The following is an 11,320-nucleotide window of genomic DNA, read 5'->3' as shown; positions in this document are numbered from 1 at the left end:
TATGATTCTGTCTTCAATAAACTTTTCTTGTTTTACACACACACTCTTATTTATTCATGTATATTTTATTTTACAAGGAAATGCATCGCAGCGTAAGATGTGAGAAAGAAATTTTTACAGAAGTTTTGGAGGCAGGCAGCGGCATTTATTCCTCCCAGCAGGGTCGGTACACTCTTCCTATCATACAGCGCATGACTAGCGGGAAAAAGACGGACAGAAAACAGACATTGGTATGAATCCTTTACACAGGAAACCCAAGATTATTAAACGTTGCTTGACCTTTTCATAGAGAAACACAGGGTCTCAGGTACTTACTGTCAAGGTCCGTGTTTCTGCGATCTATTTTCAAAGAGTACTCGGCGGGAGGACCTCTCAGACTCCGGTCTGCGATTAGAGGAAGCCCCCGGGTAAAACCAGGGTTCAGCCCACGAACACCGTGTCCTTTGAGCCTCATATCCTGAAACACAAGTATTGATCGGTGATTACATGGGACACAACATGCTAAATTACACAGTGCAGGATCTCAACCGGATTATTACATTTCAGACCATTTTATGTTGATCTCTTCTCTCCCGGGCTGCAGCTGTTTGATCTCCACGTTCAAACAGCTGATCCAAACCACAGCGAACCCCCGAATGGAAGAATCCCCCCCCCCCCTATTTTTATTTACTTATTTATTTAACCGTATCGCAGCGGCCCGTTTATCCTCCGCAAGCCGGGGTTCACCCAGATGGGTTTATTGTCTCCATCATGGCTGCCTGTTCCCCATTACCGTACAGATAACCGCCGTGTTCATGACACACCAGAGACGGAGCCGCCAGATAAACTCTTTTACGCACTCGGGCCAAAATGTTTGAGGGGAACACAGATATATCATCATTCTTCCCACTGTGATTTCAATAAAACTTAATAGGCTCGTGATCGTTTGACCTTTTCAGCTAATAGTATTTCCCGGTTTTCCAGCACTGTTGTAAAATATTTTCATAGATGTGTATGAAATATTGACACGGACAGTGGCCAACTCGAAGGGGGTCAAATGTTCATTCGCAGGATGAAGATCCTTGAACGATGGTGAGCCGGGGGTTGTTTGCAGAACCAAATCTCATACAATGAATCGTTATGATGCATGACTCCCTTTGGCAGAGGAGCAGCGAGCCGATCGTCTGCAAGGGAGGAAAGAGAGCCAGACGGTTTATGAAGAAAATGGTGAGTAATCAGAACACCCGGCAATATGTGGCTGGAGACGTTTATTAAAGGGCAGCCAATTTTTGGAAAAAGTGAAACCTCTTTTTTTGAGACAAATTGGGACGAGCGTACCGACGCACGGGAAATGTGGAACGAGCAACAATCTGTGGAAACATGTATATTGTTAATGTTCTGAAAATCAAACTTACTGCAACAAATTGTTAAGCCATTGGACCTATTGTGATAACAGGTTGTAACAAGGTGATAAGGTTGTTACAACATTGTACATAATACCTTATGGCAGTAAAACTGAAAAAGCTGTTTAAAATGAACTGTTTTACAAAAGTCATACTCAATTGTAAATTTGAAAAGAGTCTTCCCTTTAATGTGTGTATGTATGTATGTGTGTGTATATGTATATACATATATATATGTATATATGTGTATGTGTGTATGTATATATATGTGTGTATGCATGTGTGTGTAGATGTATATACATATATATATACATATATATGTGTGTGTATATATATGTATATATATATATGTGTATGTATGTATATCTGTGTATGTACGTGTGTGTGTGTGTACATATATATATATGTGTGTATGTGTGTGTGTGTGTGTGTGTGTGTGTGTGTGTGTGTGTGTGTGTGTGTGTGTAATATATACATACAGGACCATCTCAGAAAATTAGAATATTGTGATAAAGTTTTTTACCTTCTGTAATGCAATTAAAAAAACAAAAATTACTTTTTCATGATATTCTAATATTGTGAGATAGGATTTTTGAGTTTTCTTAAGATCTAAGCCATAATGAGCAATATTAAAATAATAAAAGGCTTGCAATATTTCAGTTGATTTATAATAAATCCAGAATGTATGACATTTTTGTCTTTGTAATTGCATTACAGAAGGTAAAGAACTTTATCACAATATTCTAATTTTCTGAGACAGTCCTGTACACATATATATATATGTATATATATATGTATGTATGTATGTATGTGTATGTCAAAGAACCATTGGAAACGTCCGTACTTACCGAGACAATGACGACCTTCGGGCCTTCGTCACTCTCCCTGATGGCGTCCAGCATGAGATTCCGTCTGAGGTCCGTGGAGACACCAGCGGGCTCGCCCAGCGGTTCCTCGGCGAGCAGCGAAGCCAAGCCATCCTGCTCCGCAGCTCCGTCCTCCACTCTAATCGCAGGCATGGCCACGGCGGCCAGGTAACCGCTCAGATGGGCGAACACAGTGAGAGCGAGCAGGGTGGAGTAGACGGCGAGCATCGTGTCAGCGGCTTTTTAGCTCTTGACAGACTTTGACGTCCCCAACTAGTTCAACCGTGCTACCGGTCATGTTTTTATAGTCGCGGAAAAGACGTTTTGCAAATGGATTAATTTCATTGAATGCTAAAACCGTGATATCTCCTGCAGGTAAACCTCTATACTTGAGTCCGAAGGTCACCGCGAGGTTAACAAGCGTGTCGAGAAGCCATACAACTGCATTAATGAGTGTTCCCTTTAACAGGGAATCGGTGAATGGCTCAGTTTTCTGCAGGGAGATTAAATTAATTCAAATGGGGAATGAGGGCCCATTGGACTCCTTCCTGTGGGGTCGAAGAGGTCAAAAGAGCAGAATGACAGCCCCATCCCTTCCCTAAATATCCACATGATCACCCGAAACCCAGCGGGTGACAGCAAATAGACTGGTGGACATGTATAAAAGACGCCCACTCAACTGTCATTATCAAGCATTTCTTTTCTCAAAAGTGTGAATGGATGCACTCAGGAAGCACGTCTGAAGCTTAAACCGCTGACATCACACCTATGCAGAAAAAAAAGGGACAGATACATTTTCTCACTTGCTTAAAGCACAGCGCTGTGCATCCATTAAACACCTTTTGTGTGTGTGCGTGTGTGTGTGTGTGTGACCTGCTGACTTTTTGGTGATATCGGCAGCCGAGACGTCTGTCTTTTCTCAAACGCAATGAAACTGGATGGCGTTTGTCTTGCGGTCCTCAAAGCGCCAAAAACCACATTTGAAAAGCTGAACGGCGACATCTCTTTCCAGAAATCATGACCCAGGTACTCAAACTAATCCGCAAACCTTTTTGAGAGCCGTTTCATGCCAACAGTTGGGGATGTAGTTTGTTTGAAAGAAAGTATTTCCTTAATTTTTTCATTAGCTTGGTGAACGATTCCAAATTCCTCTTGTGTAACCTACGTTACTGATATAATGCCTCTGGTATTCTGTTTTATTTTCTTTTATGTGTCTAAAAACTACCACTTTGCAACCAATTAGACGTTTGTCTTAAGTTTCTAACCGCAAACGTAATCTCTCCGATACCCAAACGACAGGCTTGTGGTTTTTCTGGCCCGATATCTGTCTGGTTCCGTGTTCTCAGTCTAGCTCATGCACTGATTGTTAGAACAATCATGAATTGGCCTTATATGCTCCTGTGTATATAACATTTCCTAGACAATGCCATGCTAGCCTGTTAAGTAATATGATAGTTCTGCTACTTCTATTTGGACCTTTCCGGCTAAGTTACCGCTAGCTGTCAACCAGCGTTCATAGTAAATACTTGGATTCATCTCCGAATATGTTGCTATGAGTTTTCATGCTTCTCAGTCAAATTGGTAGCTGAACATAAACAGTTGCTATTTTTTATTTTTTAATGCTATGATAGCATTAGAAGCAATTAATTACTAATAGCGGTATTGGTGATGAAATACTTGGGCTATGACCACAATAGCATCCAATTATTGTTTTGAAAAATTTGTTGTCGGGAAAACCTCACAGATGCAGTGTTAGCCGGTTAGCTGAAAAAGATGTCGCAAGTGTGGTTTTCCCAAAAAAAAAAAAAAAAAAAAAATATTTAAGGAATTTAAAACTGTTTGGTCCAGGTTTGCTTGGATTCAAACATTTTACACAGACTGCTGTAGTCTGAGTAAAACTGCATGTTAGCCAGAAATTATCCAAAGCTTGCTAGGCTGCTAGCATGTGAAAATAAATACCTTTAGGATCAAGCTAACATTGAATTTTGTATTAATATAGAGTCAAGGCATTATCTCCCAAAGAGGCTTTTTCTACATTCTACATATATATTGTCGATACGATATAACTACAGCAAGTATTTTTACAACACAATCAATTATAGTTTCTGAAATTCTTTGGTCTTCTTGTTGTGATCTAAGTTCTGTCGACCTTTATTTGACCACACACCAGTTAAAAGGACTGAAAAAAACATTTTTTTCAGTGAGGATGTAATAATAGATGCAAGATACAATAAAGGAACAGTTCGCCTCACTGATAGAAAAAAAAATACAATTTCCTGTGTTGCTATTCATCCCTTTAGATCATTTCGTGACTGTTACGAAAAATTTAGCATTGAAAGATTGGCGGCAGACATTTCTGTCTTCTCTCGAATACAATAGATGTGGGTGGCAGTTGTCTGGCAGGTCCTCAAATTGCCAAGAAATACAGTTGAAAAAGTAAAAAAAAAAAAAAAAAACAAATCTCTCTCCAAGAATCATGGCCCAGTTCTGAAGATAATCCACAGACCTTGTTGGGAGCCGTTTAATGTAGAAACTATTTCCTCTTTGACCGACAACACCCCAAACTTTCTGCATTAAACTGCCCACAACAAGGTCTGTGGATTATCTTGAGTAACCGGGCAATGGTTTTTGGAAGGAAACGTTGCTGTTGAGTTCTCTCAAAAGCAGTATTTTGGCTCTTTGACTACCACAAGGTGAATACCTTCCAGTTCCATTGTATTTTAGATGAAGGCTGACATTTGGGAGGCCGTATCTCCACAATGCAGCAACTCATTCAAAATTGATTTTGATGGATAAGTAGCAGTACTGGCAAGATATGAAAAAAAAAAATACTATTTTGGGGAAAATTGTTCCTTTAATAGACCTGATTCTAATCTGATGAGTTCCATATTTGTTCGAAACACTTGCTAGCTCTGGCATCACATTTAGCAGGTACAGTACTTAATGTGACATGTATTATTGTTTATTTCTCTTCCTAGGTTAATAGCCAGCCATAGTTTGTGTTTGCACATGTAATGCTAATGCTAATTAGCTGCTTTCACACTGTAGGTGTGTATGCCATATTTTCGTGACGGCGTAGGAACTACATTCTCTGTTCTTAGAGCCATTTATAGCTTTTATTCTTTTTACAGTTCCGTGGGAACTATACAATTTAAGGGCAAGCTATTTTTGCAGACCTTAGAACGCCATTTTTGAAAAACATCATGGTCATCGGTTTGCTGTTTTCTTGCGATAAAATGGACTGTACAAGTGAGAAATGGACCTATGAAGAGATGCGAACTCTTATTGCCAACATTTTGGCCAAAGTAAGTATAGATTAACCAAATGGCTTGGTTTTTTTATCACACGGCAAAGCTGTGCAAGGAGGAGATAAAAACACCTGAACCCATTTGATTATTGTTATTATTCCCGATATTCTCCGAATCCTGTTTGAGCATAGCAGGATTGTTTTCGGTTCGTGCAGATTATGAAGGCAACGGCACCTTGGCTGGTTTGTTTTTAATTGTGACACTTGATGAACGCAGTTCCTACTTAAGGGCTTTACTGTCTGTGTGAATGAAAAGCTAAAAAGTTCCCCTTGAAGGAGGGTTTTCCTAGAACTCAGCCTGGGATGAATAGTTCTTAGAACCGAGTTCCTGGAAATAATCTATCCGAAAGCGTCTACTGTTATTCCCTCGTGTGTTTCATGTCTGTTTCTGAGATCAGTGACAGTTCAATACGAGGAATGGAGTCAGTGACAGTTTGAACCAAAGATACTCTCCTTTTTTCAAGATGTCAGAAATCCGCTTATCGTCTTTAGCCAAAACAACCTGAAGATTCAACTCCAGTGTGCGCTAATTCCCTATTTCTGCTATGTCATGGAATAGATACTTTGCTAGTTCGATTAGCTACCGGCTAATATACAGGAAACTGTGTATTGTAGACTCACTCAGGAGCTTGTATCGTATCTTCCGGGAGTCAAAAGTAACCCAGAGAGTTCGAGCCAGACGTTCGATTTTAAAAACATCCAAGAACCGCCGATCCCCTGAAAAAGCAGAATCCCTCAGCTGCCTTCAGACTGTGCAAAGTTGTGTATAAGTTAAGGTAAATGTTCAACAAACTCCCCATGGTTAAGGTACTGGGGTAAGGGGCCTCGACCGGAGCGATGCAAATCACTTCCCTTCCTGCACGGCAGGTCACGGGATAATCGTCTGCGGATGCAGAACTGCTCGGATTTCCCCCGAGTTCTTCGATGCTTTGCTTTTTTCGCGCACGTTCGTGAGAAACCGTTTCATAAGGAGACAAACAAAAAGTAAATGGACCGACCGGCGGGGTTCCACGTTTCCTGACCGGATCCCGCAGGAAGCGGAGAATGCTGGGCGGCCCCGTGTTTTCCATGAGGCACATGCACGAGGCAGGTGAGCACGTTTTGTAAAATGTTGGATCGCCCCTTTAGGGCGTAAAAGACACCTTCAAAGTGTCTGACTGACAAGCGATCGCCGGGCGACTGTCGATTAAAAGCAGACGGGACCGAACTCTTTAATATTGACTTAGCTCTTCACAGGCTTCTCCTCTGCTCCAAAGAACTCACCTTATTAACATCACAGGAGCTGTAGGGCAGGGGGATGGAGAAACAGGACATGAATAATAACTGTTGAACCCAGCTGAAGTGATTTTACTTGGAGCGGTCAGCCTTTATTTTGTAAGTATTATTGTTGGAGGGCGAGGACTTCTACTGAAGGACTGAACTTGTCCACCGGGGCACGGCCGTTCCAGCAGAAGCACAACTGAACTTGTGAGCTTCTTGCTCTGTTGTTGTAACCTTTCCTACTCTCGCAGATAGTCGCGCCCTCCCTTTTTTCCCAAACTTTATCTCCGTGGCAGTGGGTGTCTATAGGAGCCGTTATGAAAGGTTGTTTTTCACTTAACCCGCTAATGCAGGCCGTCTCCGTTCTGCAAATATGCGACTCCGCCTCGCCCCGAAAGCCTCCGGGCTCCGTCGGCTTCGTCGGCGCTCTGAGCAACGTTGAAGGTCTTTATCTTCGGGTAACCCCCACCACCAAAGAGCATTAGAAATAAAGTCAAGATTCAGGTAATCTTATGAGGACCAGATGCGATTCGCCGTGTGTCTTTGAATCGCCGTATCCCAAATATTTGCGTTTACGTCATCAAGTTCCCACGGCAGCGCACGTGGAATCTTCAGCCGATGCCACGATGTTTTACTCGACTACCTCAGCTAACCTAAACCCGGTCTTTGTTTTTAACCAGCGGCAGTCGCCTCCAGACTCAGAATGGGTCCTGTGCATGTTTCAGATTTCGAGCTTGAGGAAGCTGCGGAGTCATTTTTTTCATCAGCACTGCAAACTCCTTGCATCACCTGTCAGCTGTCGGTGCTGTGTTTCAATCACATGGCCTGCCCCCCCCCCCTCTCTTTCCTCGGCGTAAAGAGATCTCAGAAGTCGGAGCCCTATGACATCAGTAGCAGCATTGTTTTATAATTCTCCGGGGGCTGACACATTATTTCCTTGTCCTGCATTAACTTGCTGCCTTTCATCACTGACACTCTTCTTCTAATAAAAAAGTAATATGACGGGAGAAAAACAGCATCGGGGACGCTCCGGTTCCAGGGAAATGTGATGCGGCGCGGATGCGTGGATGCTACATGTCTGCATGTTGCTGTAGGGTCTCGACTTGTGCCAGGGGCCGGCGTGCTGCATTCAGCAGAGATGCGGGTGCAAAGGGTGGGGGGGGGTGGGGGGTGGGGGGGTGGGGGGGGACCGCAGGATTTTTTGGTTGCCCAGAGAACAGACCATGGTTTCCTGGAACAATGCAGCTGATGAGAGTCTCTCCAAGGAAAATAAGGCTCTGACATCATGGGTTCTTAAAGCACACAGCTGAGCCAACACTCTCCTACTATAATCAAGCCTCAGTGAATTTCCACTGTCGACTGAAACTGAGAAAGCGGGAGAATCTCCTCCAATGCCCCCCCTCCCGCCCCCCCCCAACTTCACATGTTTTAATCTCGCAGCTAATATTCAAATTGCAGTGTGAGGCTCGGTGCACTTGCTGGCCCCTGTTGCCTCTATTTCCCTTTTTAACACCTGGCCTCAGCGACAATAAAATGTGACACCGGACTACTTGTAAATTTGTCATGTTCTCCTTATCTACAGCCAAGGCTAGATCTCGGGCTTGTCGTATAAAAAAAAAAAAAAAAAAAAATGCTCAGAATTAGAAAGTGAAATCCTGTGTCATATTGAGAGTGGGGGGGGTGGAGGAGGGAGAGACAGAAGAAAGAAAAAAAAAAAAGCGTCTTACAGCTACTTTTCCTGTAAAGAAACCAACAGAATAAGTAGCGAAATTGGTGAGAGTAGTAAAACAGACCGCAAGGTCATTCTAAAGACAATTGTGTGCTTAGGATGAGGAGTTGAGAAGTATGGAGAGATTGTGTTTCAGGGCCGGGGCCAAAACGTGTGTCCTTAGATGCACCGAATCCGAAGAGCGCGCAGATCAATAGCAAGAGATTGAATTCTTCCCAGAACCATCCTGGTTCTTGAGGTTATTCAAACATTTTTGTGTTCCACTCCGCTAGTCACTGTGTAATCCAAAATTAGTGCAGATTAGAGGATCAACGGAGCATTTCTAAGACGTCCCGAGCTTTTGTTTTTTTGTCGTAATTGCAACTGATGATACCGTATATGAAAATTGGCTTACTTGTCCCGCCAGGACTCTCTGTAAACAATTTCTTCTTGATTTGTTCGAACTCTTAAATCTTGCAAGTTTGCAGACTGCAATCGGACCATTAGGGTGAGATAATTTATTCAGTATTAGTCATCGGGAGGGGATGAAATAACATCCAGGACGGCCGGTGCCTCGCCAGCCTCTTTCTCCCGCCGCCTGCCGAGCGCCAGCCGATTCATCGGGGTTTTGATTGTCGTCCATATAGATATAGATCCGTTTTTTCAAAAAACAGAAGAAAAAGTGCTGACAAGGGAGCGAGCGAGTGCGAGAGCTGCCCTGTCACTGCGAAGCATCCTCCAAAGAGCTGAACAGGCAGCTCTGGCCTCGGGGAGCACCACACCCCGCTCTGTTTGCCTTGGCAGAACTTGGCACCTCTTGGGAAGTATCACTCTGTCATTCACCGCACAACCCTCTCAGTTTCATCCTGCGTGGTACGCAAAGCCTCAGCTTGAGTTACAGCCTCGTCTATTGCCGAACCGCCTTAAAAGATTTGCACATGCTTAAGAAAAAAAGGGACAGACCTCTGCTTTGTAATTATCCGCTGTTAATGTGTCTGAATCTGGAGGGTTCCTCATAAAGGCTTTAGAGAGTTTACTAGTGTGATCTTGCGTAATCGGGGGAGCGATGTCTTTACAAGATGATGTTTCCCCCCGAGGATTTACGAGCAAGCGCACGAAAAGAACTCCGCAAGCCATTTCTTGTGGTGTTGACAAGTGGTTTATTCAGCAGGAATGGTGAACAATTTGTCAGTATTTTTTTTTTATTTCTTTTTCTCTACAGAAGGCAATTGAGCACCATGAATAACAGCGCCGTAATCAAACAGTTTATTGGACAGTGAGTTTAACGCAAATGTGTTACATTTCCTTATTTACCTCCTAGAATCATGAGCGTCCCATTAACTCCCTCTGTTTTCTTTTTTTTTTTTCAATGATATATCTTACACAAGTGATGAACGGTTATGTTTTGATTGGTTGCAGATGATTGACAGTTGGTTGTTGTAGCTCTCTTCATTGTTGCAAGGGTTTATTTTTATTTTTTTTTTTTCAATGGTTTTTGTTTCATTTTTTTTGTTTGCTTTTTGTCTGGCTCACTTTACTATCCATGACACAAGCTGGATTGGAGGGGCTGAGATGCAGTTCAGACAGGGATGGCATCATGAGTTAGAAGTCAAATGGTCTGGTCGTAGGTTAAGTGGATGGATTGAAAAGTGCATGGCATAATGATGCTGAGTGAGGCTTTTTTTAATTTATTTTTTGAGTTTATTATCATTACTATTATTATTGTTATTGTTTTTATTATTATTATGTTCTTAACTCATCAAAAAGTCTTTGGCTTGTACTGTGTATCTGAAGAACTGGAAGGACGGGAGATTTTTTTTTTGTTTGTTCGTTTGTTTGTTTTTTTAAATCCGACGATTTCACGGCAGCCACCAGGTTCGACTGACTCATCTGGAACCAAAGCTCGATTTCTATTCCGACAAAAATGTTTTTTTTTTTCTTTTTTAAAGAAAAGAAATACAAAAAAGATTCAATTCAGAGCTGCTAACAAATATCTAGGGGCAAAATAAATATGAAGAAAAAAAATATCTGAGCACATACTTAAAGCGAGACCATGTAACCTTTGATAGAAGAATAAGTACTTTTAAATGGAAATCTCAATTTAAATATTACACCTCAGTTTACCCCCGTAGACGTTTGCTGCGTCAGCCTATTTTGGTCTGGTAAGACTGTTAGCTAGTTTTAACTATACAATGAGTACCTCAGGTACTTAAATATTAAAGGTGGACCATATTAGCAGTGATACTGGGTCACAAGGAATGTCTATTCCTGCACTTGCTCAGAAAATACTGCGTTCATCCTTCTAACTTCTTAGCTTAGCTTGCTAAGTTTTTAAGCTTAGCTCGGTAAGGGCTGCTAGCGCCTTAGTTTCGAAGCTCTCCGGATAACAAGCCTATTTGTTTGGCGTAAAACTGCTGAAACGAATAAGGAAATGTTTGTTTCCCCGATTCGAGCGGTGAACTTTAAAAGTGCTGAGCGGTTGATTTTCCGGCAAAGGCTAGCCGCGCTAACTGGCCGTTAACTGTAGATTACGAACGGTTTGCAATTTCACACAACGGAAACTTATAGACCGCATAAGTGCCAGTTTTCTCTCGGTTCCCCTCCAGATGTGAATTTTTCCGGAACAGCTGTGACTGACACTTTTTTCCAGTGACTTCTAGCACGAACAAGTTCTTCTGATTCTTCTTCCTCCATACGTTAGTAAAACCTCACACAGTTTTTGTTTTTTTATTTTATTTTTTTTATGCTAGAAGCCCTTGGTGGCTGGTAGCTTTCATAATTATAATGAAAATCCTAG

The 11,320-nt window shown here is 42.1% G+C and overlaps 1 protein-coding gene across 1 annotated transcript; it reads right to left on the bottom strand.

The window, feature by feature from the left end:
• Window positions 1-49: 49 nt before the first annotated feature.
• On the bottom strand, window positions 50-2,530 carry pmch (pro-melanin-concentrating hormone). The gene is made up of 3 exons (XM_086146131.1): window positions 2,231-2,530; window positions 316-457; window positions 50-195 (listed from the first exon to the last, which is right to left on the bottom strand). The coding sequence occupies exons 1-3, from the start codon at window positions 2,474-2,476 to the stop codon at window positions 146-148; spliced, it is 438 nt and encodes a 145-aa protein (XP_086002257.1). The 5' UTR covers window positions 2,477-2,530; the 3' UTR covers window positions 50-145.
• Between the last annotated feature and the right edge of the window lie 8,790 nt (window positions 2,531-11,320).

Source organism: Fistularia commersonii, chromosome 5, assembly GCF_037954325.1.
Source record: "Fistularia commersonii isolate RoL2024-O1a breed Wild chromosome 5, RoL_Fcom_v1.0, whole genome shotgun sequence".
In the NCBI taxonomy this organism is placed as follows: Eukaryota; Metazoa; Chordata; class Actinopteri; order Syngnathiformes; family Fistulariidae; genus Fistularia; species Fistularia commersonii.
Note: the sequence above shows the minus strand (reverse complement) of the source record. Positions and strands in the feature narration are given on the sequence as shown.

Coding starts and splice junctions, on each gene's coding strand:
- pmch (XM_086146131.1), bottom strand. CDS start 2,476: ATGCTCGCCGTCTACTCCACCCTGCTCGCTCTCACTGTGTTCGCCCAT. Junction 458..2,230: donor CGAAGGTCGTCATTGTCTCG/GTAAGTACGGAC, acceptor CTTGTGTTTCAG/GATATGAGGCTCAAAGGACA. Junction 196..315: donor CAGAAACACGGACCTTGACA/GTAAGTACCTGA, acceptor TTTTCCCGCTAG/TCATGCGCTGTATGATAGGA.